Raw genomic sequence first — 15,340 nt, forward strand, 5'->3', positions numbered from 1 at the left:
ATGCTGGATGAAAAAACTTTTCGGATCGATTCCACAGCGTTTCTTTCACAATGCAATCGCATGACCAGAACTCAACTTATCTTTAACATTGATACAAATTGACCACCATATACGTTTTTTGGTGAAGGAATGTGTGTTTGAAAGGACCTCAACTGTTTGTCACATATATTTATGTGACAGACGCAGTGAGAGTTAACAAGTCTCTAAAAAATGAAATTCTTTAGGAATAGACCGGTTCTGTAATATATTCATATTGTATGCATACTTTGTAAACAAAGAATATTCTTGGGAAAGCTTGCCCAAGGCTGGCCCGACATAGCAACACATACGTTAAGCAGAATTGATTTTAAGTACTGTAGTTCAGTCATAAATAACAGGTTAATGGAATAACTCATCACTAGGGCCCCCAGGAAAGAAATTTGTCATTTTTGTAAGTGAACCGGTCAATTTGTAGGACTGGTGCCCCACAGGCACATCTTGAACCGCCATATGGTGGACCCCATGTTTGTGATTATTTATCATTTATTTATCTCTATTTCTCCTCAGCCTGGATACCTTCACGATGGGAAAGAATCTTTCCAAAGAAACTGAAGAGATGACTGAACCCCCTAAAGATGACATACCAAGTACAAGGTACAGATATGTTAAGCATTAGTTTAATGTGATTTGTAATTGTTAAATTTGCACTGGTCACAGAATGCTAATGACTGAGTTAGACCAGCATCTATCACTTCTGACATTAGTTCAGGTTATTATTTTTTTACAATTTCATGCGAATGATCTTTTGATAGTAATTATTAACGATGGTCGACACCTGCTGTGAAAAAAGGGCGTTCGATCGGTGAAATGAAAATATGCCGTTATTCGATTTTCATCTCAGAGGGAAATAAATAATAAACATGAAACCTCCAAAATACAAAATTTCTTATTATCAGTACAATAAAAACAGATAATATTCTATAGGCCCTACAGTTGACCATCATAATGCAATCAAAGGTTTATTATGTAAACACGCAAGTACATATGTGAGCTCGCCCCACACAACAACCCAGAAGTAAAGGTTTTCAGTCAAAGCTAAAGAAGGTGTATTTGTTCAGGATGGCCAAATTTAGCATTTAGAATTTCCTGAAAGAGTATAGTATTTTCTATGTCATTTCAAAATCGAATTACAAAACAATTTAAAAGTGTTATTTATGCAGTACCCTGTAGACCTAAGTTTTTTTCTGATTTTCTGATTTTTCTGTAGTTGTTTTGACTTATTTACGATCCTTGCTCATTTTGATCTCCAATCGCTATAAGCCTAAGGGTGCGTTTATGCTAAGTTTTGCAGGCCAGAATGAGGCTTTTGATACGCGGTTTGTTCAACACACGGTTGCGTCCTTTCTCATTTTCGTAGAGTCACCGATAACAGGTTTATTCCAATGGTATTCATACTTTGTACGCAAAGGCTGTGCTTGACAACCTAAAAACTTGCCCGAGGCTGGCCCGACAAAGCAACACATAATCCAAGCAGACTTGATTCTAAGTACTGTCTAAATACGTCATTAATAACACGCCTAATGGAATAACTCATCACTATGTCCCCAGGAAACAAAACGTCTATAATATTTAATTTTTGTTAGTGAACCGGTCAATTTTCAGAACTGGTGCCCCAGGCAGGCAAATCTTGAACCACCATATGGTTGACCCCATATTTGTGATTATAATAATAATAATAATAGTGAACATTTATAATGCGCCATGTCTGTCAAAAATGACACTCCTGGCGCAGTTGTGTGGAAGTTGTATAATTGTGGGCAAGAATTCAAGAAAGAAAGTAAAATACACATAAGTTACAGTCTAACAAACTTCAGGACATAATTTGCAATAATACAATTATACAATACAAAGCATATTACAGTAAATCAAGTTATATATTAAAGGGTAGTACAATGTAAGACATAATTAAACAAACTAATATGTTGAGAACAGAAACGTTTTTAACAAAGACTTGAACTGTGAGTAGGAGTTCTCATTACGGAGGTGAGGAGGGAGTGAGTTCCACAATTCAGGGCCAGAACTTGAAAATGAACGCCTTCCCCAGGAGTGCCGTGAACGTGGGATGCAAAGAAGTTGGGTGTGAGCAGAGCGGAGTCGTCGTGGTGGTTCATAGAGGTGTACTAGGTCTTGTATGTATGAGGGTGCAGTGCAGTGAAGTGCTTGATAGACGAGAAGAATGACTTTGAAGATGATGCGTTGGCGGACAGGAAGCCACTGCAGTGCCTGAATGATGGGTGAGATGTGAGTGGTGCCTTTAGTGAGCGTTACAAGTCTGGCCGCGGAGTTCTGGAGTTGTTGGAGGCGTTGCAGCTGGTAGTCAGGAAGATGTATCAGAAGAGAATTGCAGAAGTCTAAGCGAGAAGAGATGAGGGAATGGACCATGGTTTCAGTAGCCTTACGTGTCAGGAATCTTCGGATGTGCGAAAGATTGCGGAGTTGGAATCTAATGGCTTTGCATGTGTGAGATACATGATGATTTAGAGTCAAGTTTGAGTCGATGACAACACCAAGGTTCCGGCATTTAGTTGTGGGGCTGATCTGATCATCACAAACTGTAATGAAACTTTCCGGGATCTTGTTCAGCATGATCTTTGCGTCATCCACCCACTGATATCAACAACACATTCTTCCAGGCGCTTGATGGCGGACATCAAATTGTGACCACATGGAGGGAAGGAGATAAAGAGTTGGATATCGTCTGCGTAGGAGTGATGGCCAACGTTGTGACGCTTGATCAGTTCACCAAGTGGCTGGGTGTATATGGAGAACAAAAGCGGGCCACCAACAGATCCCTGTGGGACACCATACGTCAGAGGCGTTGCGTCGGATTTTACACCATCGATACACACGCGCTGAAATCGATCACTAAGGTAGGATATGAACCATCTGAGGGCGGTTGACGTTACTCCAAATTCTTTAAGCCGGTCAATCATCAAGGAGTGGAGAACGGTGTCGAAAGCAGAAGATACGTCAAGCAGTACTAACACTGTTAGATTGCCTTCGTCCATCTGCTTGAGGAGATGATACGTCAGGCTAACAACGACAGTTTCAACACTGTGATGTGCTCTGTACGCTGATTGATGACTGTCCAGGATTTCATTGTCCAATAGATGATCTGTCAGACGCGAAAAAGCTGCACGTTCCATTACCTTGGAAAGGAAAGGGAGGTTAGAAATTGGGCGATAGTTCTGCATTGCGTTCTTGTCTAGCCCTGGCTTTTTCAGTATTGGTCGAATATTTGCGAGTTTAAGAGAAGAGGGGACGGTCCCGGATTCAAAGGTGGTGTTGATGATGCTGGTGATGGCAGGAACCACTACTGGCAGACACTGCTTCAGTAGACGAGTTGGGATGGGGTCTAAGTTACAAGACTTTGTAGGTGACTTCAGGATGATGGACATCACTTCATCAACTGACACAGGTCGTAAAGAGTCAAGTGCATCAGTGACAATACCAGCTGGAATTGGACGCCTCACACCAACATGGGCCTCAGAAAGATTAGAGCATATGGTCTCCACCTTGTTTCTATAAAACAGGCCAAAGTCCTTTGCAAGTTTCAGGGAAGAGTCATGATCAGGCAGAGAACAATCATCCTTTCTGTTCAAGAGTTCGTTTGTTAGGCGGAACAATCGTCCAGAGTCGCCATGGCAGTCTTCGACAAGCCCACTGAAATACGTCTGCTTGGCAGCTCTGATAAGAGATTTGACTTTCCCTCGCTGAGCAGTGTATAGTTGGCGATGAATTTCGAGCTTGGAGATACGCCATTGTCTCTCTAGTCGTCTCCGCACTTGCTTCTCACTAGCTATTTCTTCATTGTACCACTTTTTGTTAGGTCGGATTCTCACGACTCTGGTTTCCAAGGGGGCATGGCAGTTCAGAACATCCTCAATGGTATTTATTTATCATTTATGTATCTCTATATCTATGTTGACATTTCTTCTTAGCCTGGATACGTTCACGATGGGAAAGAAACTTTCCAAAGAAACTGAAGAGATGACTGGACCCCCTAAAGATGACAGACCAAGTACAATGTACATATATGTTAAGCATTAGTCCATCGTGATACATTTCCAATTGTTAAATCTGCACTGGTCACAGAATGCTAATGACCGTTAGACTATCTCTCACATTTGACATTAGTCAAACGACGGTTCCTTTCAATCCAATCAAAGCTTTATTATGTAAACACGCAAGTACATATTTAGCCTTTAGAATTTCCTAAAAGAATATTCTGTTTGACTCTATTCTGGGCTGTTCGCTTGATGTCGTCCCAAGCTGTTCGGTGTGATTACATGCAGGGGTTTCTTGATTGCTACTCCATGAGCTCGAGCCCCTTATCTTCCAAGTATAGACCATTTCATAGTTAGCACATAGGCCAAATGACCCCAAATATCCACAGATCTTTTACTAATGGAGAAGTCCCACTCTGTGTATTTAAGAATAATCAACGCCAAAGTCATGTATGTGCTTCATGAAAAGCTTTTGATTGTCCTCTTGTATCATAAGAATGTACCGTAGGTGCACACATTAATAATTATTACATAACATGAGCACATATTCCTTTTTTTTTTATTATCTGAAATTACCTTTATCTGCCCATGCGCAGATAGTATTTACGAAAAAGGTTATTGGTTGGTGATATAGGCACGATGTGGTCTAGCATTAGGGACTTTTAGATTGAGTGGGCAAGAACACGACGAACGCCGACTGATCATGCGTGTCAACGTACTCAACAGCCCATGTATGTAGGCTACAATAAGCGACTTCGTAATTAGGATTTGCGCATGGGCAGATAAAGGTCATTCGTACCCAAATTGTAAAACCATTGAGACGAATACTCGGATCGTGCTCACGAAAGTTATGTAATCAGTATTCATTTATGCACCAACAGTAAATTTATCTGATACACAGATGGAAGTATTCTTCTCAAGAGGCAAACAAAAGGTATTCATGAAGCACCTCCATCACTTTGGCAGTGATTATTCTAAAACGCACAGATGGGAAGTATCCATCGTGTCTAAGATCAGGGGATATTTTGGGGTCATGCGTTCCAGAGCTATTTACGAACTGGCTTATTAGAGATCTTTTAGATTTCACTCGACGATATACATGCATGTAGGAAGTAAGCGTGCAAGCGCGCGGACGCGGCATACAAGTACCGTACTAGATTTAGGAAAATCAAGGTTGACGCATTCTCGATCGCCGACTGAGACGACGTGACGCTTGCGCAGTACCTTAACATGATGTCACACGTTGCAGTCAAAGCTGTCGACGTGCAAATCTAAGAGTCCCTATTATCGCCCATAAAGACGAAATCCCTTGCAATGGCAGCTGCGTACAGAATAACATGTGGCTCCAATACCGTTGGGCTGTTAACCAACCTGGGGGTGTTTCACAAAGAATAAGATCGACTTTAAGTTGGACTTAACTATGGCAAGCTGTTCATGCCACTGTTTGCTCTTACCGTTCACTGGCATTGGTCTCTGAACGGACGTATAAATCGTGGTCATACATCTACATAATTTACATTTATTGATAGTTCATGATTGAAGGACAATATTTTATCGAAAGATAATAATTTAGAGACAAATAGTGGGAGCAACAAGTGGCATGGATGGCTTGTCATAATTAAGTCCAACTCCAAATCGATCTTAGTCTAGGTCCATTATTTCATTGGTTCTTAATTCACCACACATCGTATTGTTGTGCATTGTTTTTATAACGTTAACAAACAAACCTATTCAGAGTGATATGGTTTTCACCCATGCATGTACTGCGATGTGATTGAGAGCTCATGGGCATGTCTTTTAAATTTGAATTAAATGTCCAAACAATTCTAAGAAATATATGATGTTATTCAAAAGTAACAACAAAGAAATATTTTAAGTCTTATTGAAAGATGGAATTGAGTGGGATAAGAGATAGAGCAATTAGTGCCATGATCCAATAGTCCAATTTACAATATCATTGATACGCATATGAGTATTTCCCAGTATTTCCCGGAAACTTGCCGACCCTGCTTGCATTCCCAATAAAATGACATCGAAACTTTTTGTAGAGGCTCTTTTTATGTGACATGAAATATCAAACAAGGACGTTTCGTTATATTTTTCTCTTATGATTTGTAATTTATAATATCCAATGAATAGCAGTCTTGATTAGCTGTATAGTATAACTTTAAACATAAATTTGATCTAATTCTATGCTTCTTATATTTTAGTGGCCAAACATCAATTCAAACAAATGAATTCGATGACGTCATCCTCAAAGTAGCAGACGCCATATCAGAAGATTGTGATTTAAGGAGACTTGGTCTTGAGCTGGGAGTACAGACTCCTAATATCAACAGGGCATTGGAGACGAATTGGGCTGTAGGTAAAAAGACCAGTAATGGTAATGTGATGCTGCTTCAGAACTGGGCAGAGACGGTCAAACCATCCGGGCAACTCCCAACTCTCAGAGCAGCTCTTAAAAAGGTGGGCTTACTAGAGGTGGAAGAGACATGTTTCACAAGCAGCTGCAGCGGTAAGTGTCCCTATATAAATGCAATTGTAAATGGAAGTACTTATAAAGCAACTCGATTACTTATCATATGGGAAAACTATGTCCTTAGTTTGAGTAAAATTTTCTTTTACAAAGTACATTGTATATCAACACCCCAAAACAGTTTCTATTATAAATTAGTTCAACGAGTGTTGCATTGGTATCCTCTGATATGTTGAAAAAGACAATCTTATGCACACACAATTACAAGAGCTTGAAATAAATTGTTACACATAATAAACACAAGAGCTATAGTCCTTTCACGTGTCATTTAACCTAATTTGTCTGCTGTAATTTTCCTACTATTTATGAAATGATAGGAAAAATGTCTTTCCCTGATGTACTTAATGTTGACTATTTGATACACAGAGAACCACGAAATAGGAGTCAACATGATATTACAGCATGGCAATATTATGCACATATATTTTACATGAACACGTGAAATAAAATGTTATACAGAATTAAATATTATAGATCATGTTCATCAGTATTTAAGTATTTTTCTGAAAGATCCATTGTATTTCGATAAACGGAAAATAGTTGAAATTAAATGATGCCAAAATATATTAGATTCCATCTAAATGTTGCGTTGTGGCTGCATTCATCAGGGTGTACATTACATGTAATAACTACGTAGTTATTTCATACCTGAAAGACTTCATTTTCAATAGCTTCAAGTGATCTACAGGTTCAATTTACCCGTCGGAGAAATTGCGCTTTTAAAAGCCAAGTCTCACGATCATACTGATAGGGTTTCATTGGTGTATACGCATATAAATTTGAGCCAATGGAATACCCAGCTTTAAATAAGAAATCAAGGGAGAAACCCCAACCAACTGATAAACAGCAAGAACTTTGGCAGCCCAAGACAGCCCGGCGTACCCAATGCAAAATTCATGTCATTGGTGTTAGTGGGAGGTGGTTCAAACGCACGGATTTGCGTCCATATAGGCAGGGTTTATCCTTTGCCGAACACTTATTATCAGTAGAACCTGTTGAAACAGAAACAGCCATACGTTTTCAACTGCCTCGGCAGTGATTTTGAACCAAGTGTGCATCTATTTTTCTTTCTTACATTATTATTTTTGCAAACGTGCTCTTCTCTATTTCCTCAGGTGACGATGAGGTGATGCACAGTGACATAATGAAGTTGAGAGAACAACTGAAAAGTAGATATCGCAAGAAATTTGGTCAGATCAAAACATCGCCTGTGAACCATGAGTCATGGACAGGGCTTCAGCACATCTATGTTAGTCTCGTCCTAATGTTGAAATCGCGAGGGGAAAAAGAGGAGCCAATAGATTATGAGGGGTTGCTTAAATTCATCAAAACTGAGAAACCGACAGGTTTTGTAACACGATTAGCTTTCATTGGAGAAGCTGGTGTAGGAAAATCGACGCTGTTTGCTAAGTTAGCTCTTGATTGGGCTGAGGGTAACATTCTTCAAGAAATCAATCTGCTTTTTCTTGAATCATTTCGAGAGATTCAAGAGAGCGGATTCTTCGGGGATACTGTCATGGGCCATTTCCCAGATGATTCAGAAATAAAGGGGGAAAGAGTTGATGAATATATCAGGAAAAATCAGAGAAAAATTCTCATGTTATTGGACGGACTGGACGAGGCACAAATCGACATCAAAAAGCCAAATCGCAATGACGCTGTCGTATCGATCGTAAGAGGAGAACGATTCATTGATACCCCAGTCGTCATCACAACCCGTCCTTTTGGAGCAGATCAGATCAAGAGCATCACGGCGATTAATGACCATTACACGTTTGGCAAGGTTAAGGGCTTCACAAAGAAAAACATGGCAACATATGTCAAAAACTATTTCAAAGATGATTCTGATTCTGCTTCGACCCTCATTGACTTCATTGATACAAACCAAGTGGTTTCTGAGTACATGGCACCATTCCCGATATTCTGCAGTATGCTATGTAGCCTGTGGAAAACGCCATGTGAACGGGAGAATATTCAGACATTGGAAACATTCTCGCAACTCTTGAAGCGTCTTGTCTTTTCACTTCAAGAGCAATACTCTTCCAAACCAAATGAATTAGAAGAGAGCTATGAAAGCCGCATTAAGAAAGCTAGTGAAAGTATGACAGACATTGGTTATATCGCGTTTCAAGGTCTGTTGGTTAAACAGCTCATCTTCGATGAAAAGGCGATCGACTCATGCACAGAGGCTGCAATGACTGCATGCGAGGTCGGGATTCTTAGCAAGGAAATAAGGCCAGCACCCTTGCAAATCAGAGAAAGTCAGCGAAAGCAATTCATCCAAGAATTCTCTTTCCCTCATAAGTTACTGCAGGAGTACATAGCGAGTTTCTACCTTGCATCGCTGTTCCACGAAGATCGTCAAGAATTCAACAGAATCCTGGCAGCCACTCTTTTAGAAGACTACAAGGAATTCAGATATGTCTTGTACTTCACTGCAGCTCATGGAGGGGAAGTAGGAAGGTCGGTCCTGGAAGCCCTATGCAAGAAAGTTGATGACATGGAGTTCATCATTCAGTGTGCATTTGAATGTCGTGATTCAGAAGCCATTGATCCCGTCAGGAACCTGTTGAAGACGAAAACAGATCTTAAGTTACCTTCTAGTCTTCCATTCGCCGCATTTGTCGTTACACTTGAACCAATAGGGAAGGAAGTAGTAAGTTTCGTGAATAGAGTTATAGATGTATCTCATTTGCATTCATCTAATTCACGGGTGGCCAACCCGCGGACCGCGAGCTCTTCTGGTGCGGCCCGCGAAGCATTGAAAACGTAATTATAAACATAGTTCATGAAAGAAATACGGGCCGCATAGCAGCGATGAAATATATAGGGTAAACTATTTGTACACAGCTATCTCTATTTCCTTAATTTGTTTTCATCATTCACAACATATTGACTCGTTACGTGGTTGATACAAAACTCCTCAAATTCCCTCTCATTACATTAACGACACTCACTCGCCGTGTTTATTTCAGTTTGTAATGTCCGCATGCAGTAACGTTTGTATACAAATGTTGCGAATCGAGAAATATGTTTGAAATGCCATACTTGTCTTGAAACGTACAACCCTTTTCTCCCACCGTTGAATTTTCTCATGAATCTTAATCGTAAACTGGATAGTCCCCTCCCCTATACACCGCATACAATGAGGTGTACAGTGTTCAACTAATAAAGTTAGGATATTTGTTACGCTGTGTCCTTGATTTTGTTTGAAATAACAACCAAAATGGCATCGACTTTATATACCTGCGAAGAAAAGGAAACTTGTTGATAAAGGCAGAAACTTTAAATCAGATTGGCCTCTGAAGTATTTCTTCATGGAAGAGAAAGGTAAACTACTTTGGCTCATTTGTCACAACGAAATCACATTAAACAAATAAGCCTGATTTTGGTTTCCCACTGATTTTGTTGGTTGCCTGTTGTTTTTTGCAAAATTGCAGGTGTTTACACGTATGGCATGCGTGTGTGGTGTGTGTGTGTGGGGGGGGGGGGGGAAATAAGACCCCTGGGGGGGGGGGGGTACTCATATATGAGGACATACAGGGGTGTGCCGCTCTAATGGCTCACTTTATTCACAAACAAATCCCTAAACATGAGTCCCACTTAAACAAAATATCATTATAAATTGTTGTGTGTTTGCCCCTGTTACACCCCGAAAAATACCAGAAAATTGTGGAAAATTTGTTTTTTTCGAGAAAAGTGAAACAAAATTACCCCTGAGAATGGGTAGGGGTTTCGGGGCTTAAGCGGCACACCCCGTCCAATCCAAATCTCAGTCTCCCCCTCCCCCTCCCCCGAAGCCGATCGTTAACTGTGGCCATCCGTGATCTAATTGGAGAATAACGTTGAAAAGAGCCATACTAAAGCTTCTCGACTTGCAGTCATCGGAGTAAAACGCAAGAACAGGAAGCCGAAATCGGCCAACATAAACGGAAACTAAACATTGATCGATTTCGGCTTTCTGTTTCATTCTTGCGTTTTACTCTGATGAGTGCAAGTCGAAATGCTTTTGTATGGCTCTTTTCAACGCTTTTCTCCGATTTTGTAGTACCAATAACCTTTTCAATTCATCTTATTATAAATGTTATTATTTGCGGGAATTCTGTCATCTATTGAGCTGTCAGTAATTACATATGCAAATTTGCCTACAAACAAAAGGATAACAACACATTATACCATTTTTTTCTTCCAGCCTTCTGACTCATAATCATTTAGAACTGCCATGTTGTCATTATATACGTACTATAATGGGCTATTTTGCAATGTGTGATCATTCCACGTGAGCATGATAATCGTGTCACTGTTTGCCTCTTCCTAATATAAACATGTAAAGGACTTACTAAGAAAGTAAAAGAGTAACAATGTACGACTCTTTCAGGATAAAACATAGAGAGAAAAAGCTAAGCCAACCAAACGAGCTATAGAAAATATAGGTCATTCTTTATCCCATATACCCTCCATAACTATCTCAATAGTTACCCACTTTTAAGGTATACTTATTAAACATAATTAATTGAAATGACAAGCCTAAATTTAATTTCTCCTGTTTAAACCACCTTTCATAATTCGTGATGATAAATATGAGTGTTTTTATCCATGCTATTAACATAATACATGCTGTCAGAATATAGCCTAATTGTGAAGCATGGACCTACTAGGTCCATGGGTGGAGACACTAAGAAAAATGCATTGGTGTGTCTTTTCTCCTTTTACAAATGATTGCATGCTATAAGAATTTATGCACAAATTAAAACATAAGCATGGTATGTTTGATTATAATTATTAAAATTATTATTTATGGATCAATTGCTAAAATGTATTTGTTTTGCAGGTAAGAAGAAGTTGCTCGATTCGTGAAACATTGGGATTTAGCGAGTCCTTCGAAGCTAACGCATCATCGTCTGATGTAGCAGCAGCAGTAGGACTCTTCACATTGCAGAACTTACGAGAGTTGGCCATTTATACCCAGCGTCTGGATGACAAATTCTACACAGGGATGTCTGCCGCAGCTCGACAGTCCATGGTTTTTAATTACTATATTATTGTTGATGCATCCTAAATCATAATTATCATTATTTCTTAATGGATGCATATTATTTGTTGCTTACTAAGGTAAAGAAAAAAAGATTACATTCACGAACAAAATTTGGTTATTTACACTCATATTTTGAGTCATTTCCTTTCACAAGGTGAGTAGCCTAAGCATCATGAAAGGCATGTAGAAAACCACCGTCTAATATTTTCATGAAACGCCCCCAGGTCTTGCCCTCCTCTTCTTTCAGCTTCACCCACCTTCTCTTCATTTTCATTTTTACATAAGTTATCATCGATATGTAGCTTCTGTCATTTTGCTCTATGTCTCTATGTGGCGGCGCTTGGGATATGAAGGAAAGTCTGACCCCCAGTTAACGTATCTGCCAACCTCCAATATAGGAAGAAATCATTTTCACTTCATCTGTTTCTTCTTGTTGTTCTTCTTCATCTGATTTGTTTATTGTGGTTAATATTTATTGACTCTTTTCCATAGGGATAACAGATTATATTTACATACAGTGTTCCGTTGACGCTTTTCCTTGCCGCCAGTGCGCCCATACACTTTTACAATTCTCCTGCCGCAAGTTGATACACACGCATGCAAAATCAGTGGCGTAATGAGCCAAACATTATTGAGGGAGCTGAGCCAGAAAAGGCTCCGGTGTCAATCCGTTTGATGGGGGGGGGGGGGGGGGGAGAGAGGGGGAGGGGGGATACATCCGCCCTTTCCTGAAATAAGAAGTTAATGCGGATATTCCATCCATACACATTCACAGTATAGCAACTCCGTTGGTTAATTACATATTTTATTTTCAAAATGATTTCAAAATGAAACGCTATGAACTACAGAAAATTAGGTCTTGACTTAACATGCACCATTTCCATTTTATTCATATTGGATAGGCAGCGTTAAATATCATTTACTTTGGGCGACCTTCCACTTTCGGGGAAGGAGACTCAGTCCTCTCATTCCTTTCTAATTATGTTATAACAATTGCTCAAATTTCTTTCTTTTTTATTTTACAATCAAATTATTCTGCGAGAAAGCATATCAATAGTAAAACTTTTCATTGTAGACGACCTCGTAATATAAATATTGTGTCACATTGTTTTGTAGAACTTTAACTCATTATTTATATATACAAATAATGCTCATTTCAATGATTTTTAAAAATAACTATTTATGGGTAGGGAGACCGCTTACAAAACTTCCTGTGGACATGCCCCGTAGTCTACCCGGAATCGCCGCATCTTTTTGCAGTAATGTTTCAATCATCTTCCCTCAGTTTGGAAAGATGATATTATATAAGCCTACAGTAAAGGTAGGGTATGAGAGGAGTTCCCCTTTTCTTTTAAGGCATTTTTTATAATTGAAAACAAAGACTTGCAATCAGAAGACATAGGGGAAGAGAGTTACTGCGAAAATTCAGCCATTTACATGTTCAGGAAACACTTCCTAGGTCCCCTGTATTTAATACAATTGACCAATAATGTAGCTGGATACTGGCTTGACGGTATTTATAATTACGCCAATGTACCAAGCGTATCAATATCAACGAAAGTTGAAGGGGTTAAACAAAAAATAAAATACCATCCCGCCACTCGCCAAAATTAGAAGACTTTGTATGTCACTGTGTACCAAATTTGCATCATAGCGACTCCCCCCCCTTTACATGGTATATATACCTTATTTACGTTTTCTAATTTGAAACTTTGCATTGAGGACTTTTTTGCCTACACAGGTAATTAATCAAAGTCTGACCTCAATGTTCACACCTTCTCTCCTCGCTCATGGCGATAATCAGTGTTAATTTACTTTACCAAGTAGATAATTATTCCGATTTCGGGGGAATGCACCTCTTCGTCTAAACATGCTCTAAATGTATACATGTACAGGAGAGCAGCAGCGTCGAGCTCTATCAATTTCCAACCGAGAAAATGACTTGCTTTTTCTGTTTAGTTAGGAATTGTTGAAGGTAGTCAAATAATTGAATTTTGAATATTTTCTCGCAAATTTTCTGGTGATTTAAAAACCAAAAAAGAGAAGGGGCAACTGGATTCGCATCCCTTGTAATAAATAAAGCCCAATTTATACAGCTGCAAGCCGTCCTTATTTTGGACTGAAAAGTCGGTCTTTAATTATGATCATGATTGAACATAATTATCCATCATGTACAGTTGTGTACTAGTGTTATTACAATATTGAACACGATGATCATATCTAAATCATATACCGTTAACTGTAACTGTCAAATTAACAAAAGAGAGAAGGTAAAACAATATCGTATACCGTCCTACCCCGACCCCGGCGACCTAAATGTGTGTCCACAAAGTAAATTTCTAGCTGAAATACAAGGATCACAATTAAATTCCATGCCCCCCCCCCCCCCGCCCCCACGAGACCGGCCCCGACACGAAGGATTTAGACGTTTCTGACGCATTTGAAGATATTCTTACAGCGTTTCGCGTAATATCTACAAATATACAGTGTATATATATATTTATATATAAATAATGTTGTCGACTTGATGTGGTTGCTCAACATACAATTAATTAAATTAAGTTATTAGGGGTGGGTGTGCTAGTAACAGATTACATCATAAATATGATAGAGAGTGGTAGAATGTACTTTTTAAAATATTTTTTTACATGATATTTTTTTACTTATATAATGTTTTGATCAGCCAAACCTCGGAAAACATAATCGATCTGCCATCAATCCAAAATCCAAAGCAGGTCCGCCACTACACTCGTTATATGATTAATTGGCAAATACGAAATGGTCCTGCTGTGCAGCTTACTTCTACTATATTGACGAATGAGAGTTAAACTTGGAAAGAATTTAATTTACTTTACTGAACATGTACTGTACTAGGAAATGCATATTGAGAAGGTCAAGTATTATGATCAATGCCTATATAGCTTAGTAACGAATGAATACATAAATATTCACATGGAGCTTTATAAGATAAGAAAATGAAAAAGAATGTTTCTGCTGTGCATAATTTTCTAGGTAAACTGAAAAGTAATTTATTTTTCTCCTTTCGGGGAAATTTCATTTCTGAATAATGAACTTCAGCATTTTGTATGAAGTGAAATGATCTTGGTGGTTATTTGGAGATCCGGTTTTCTCTTTGAATCCGACTGAAATTACATTTTGATTCATAATATGTGAGTAGTGCTCAAACAGACACTGTCCTCTCTCTATTGACATTTTCTGTATTTTCTGGCATGAATGGCCTGTCATAGTTAACTCCAACTTAAAGTCGATCTTAGTCTTTGTGAAACATCCCCCATGTCATTCTTCTACAAAATATGCAGCTGACATAACATCATGATGTTTCAATACTGACCATAAGTAATAATTCAGTTAAAGATGTTTATACATGTATTACTCACTATTCACTTTATTTAACCTGTTAACACACTACCTGTCGGATCTAAAAGCGTGTCTAAAAGCACTTATCCTCATATCAATATGATGGTCTGGCTACATGCAAACAGCATGAATCATGTAAAGAGACTGGACTTTAGTGTTATAAAGATATATATTTATATAAAAAATTGTTTTACGAGTTCGCAAACAATACAAAGTCGCTCGCATTTTCGTAGAAAATATTGAAATCAGACATGTTGTCTATGATTGGTAATACTATTCACTCCATTCAACCTGTCCTGTCACATCACCAGATTGAGAAGCTAACGCACTGGCACGCAGATCTGG

General features: G+C 38.9%; 1 protein-coding gene across 1 annotated transcript; it reads left to right on the plus strand.

Annotated features, from left to right (window-relative positions):
* The first annotated feature begins 5,360 nt into the window (after positions 1-5,360).
* LOC105442698 (NACHT, LRR and PYD domains-containing protein 3-like) lies at positions 5,361-12,115 on the plus strand. The gene is made up of 5 exons (XM_030987673.1): positions 5,361-5,407; positions 6,257-6,561; positions 7,698-9,238; positions 11,414-11,605; positions 12,110-12,115. Exons 1-5 carry the CDS (start codon positions 5,361-5,363, stop codon positions 12,113-12,115), a joined length of 2,091 nt encoding a protein of 696 aa, XP_030843533.1.
* The last annotated feature ends 3,225 nt before the right edge of the window (positions 12,116-15,340 follow it).

Source organism: Strongylocentrotus purpuratus, unplaced genomic scaffold, assembly GCF_000002235.5.
Source record: "Strongylocentrotus purpuratus isolate Spur 01 unplaced genomic scaffold, Spur_5.0 spur5_scaffold_16, whole genome shotgun sequence".
In the NCBI taxonomy this organism is placed as follows: domain Eukaryota; kingdom Metazoa; phylum Echinodermata; class Echinoidea; order Camarodonta; family Strongylocentrotidae; genus Strongylocentrotus; species Strongylocentrotus purpuratus.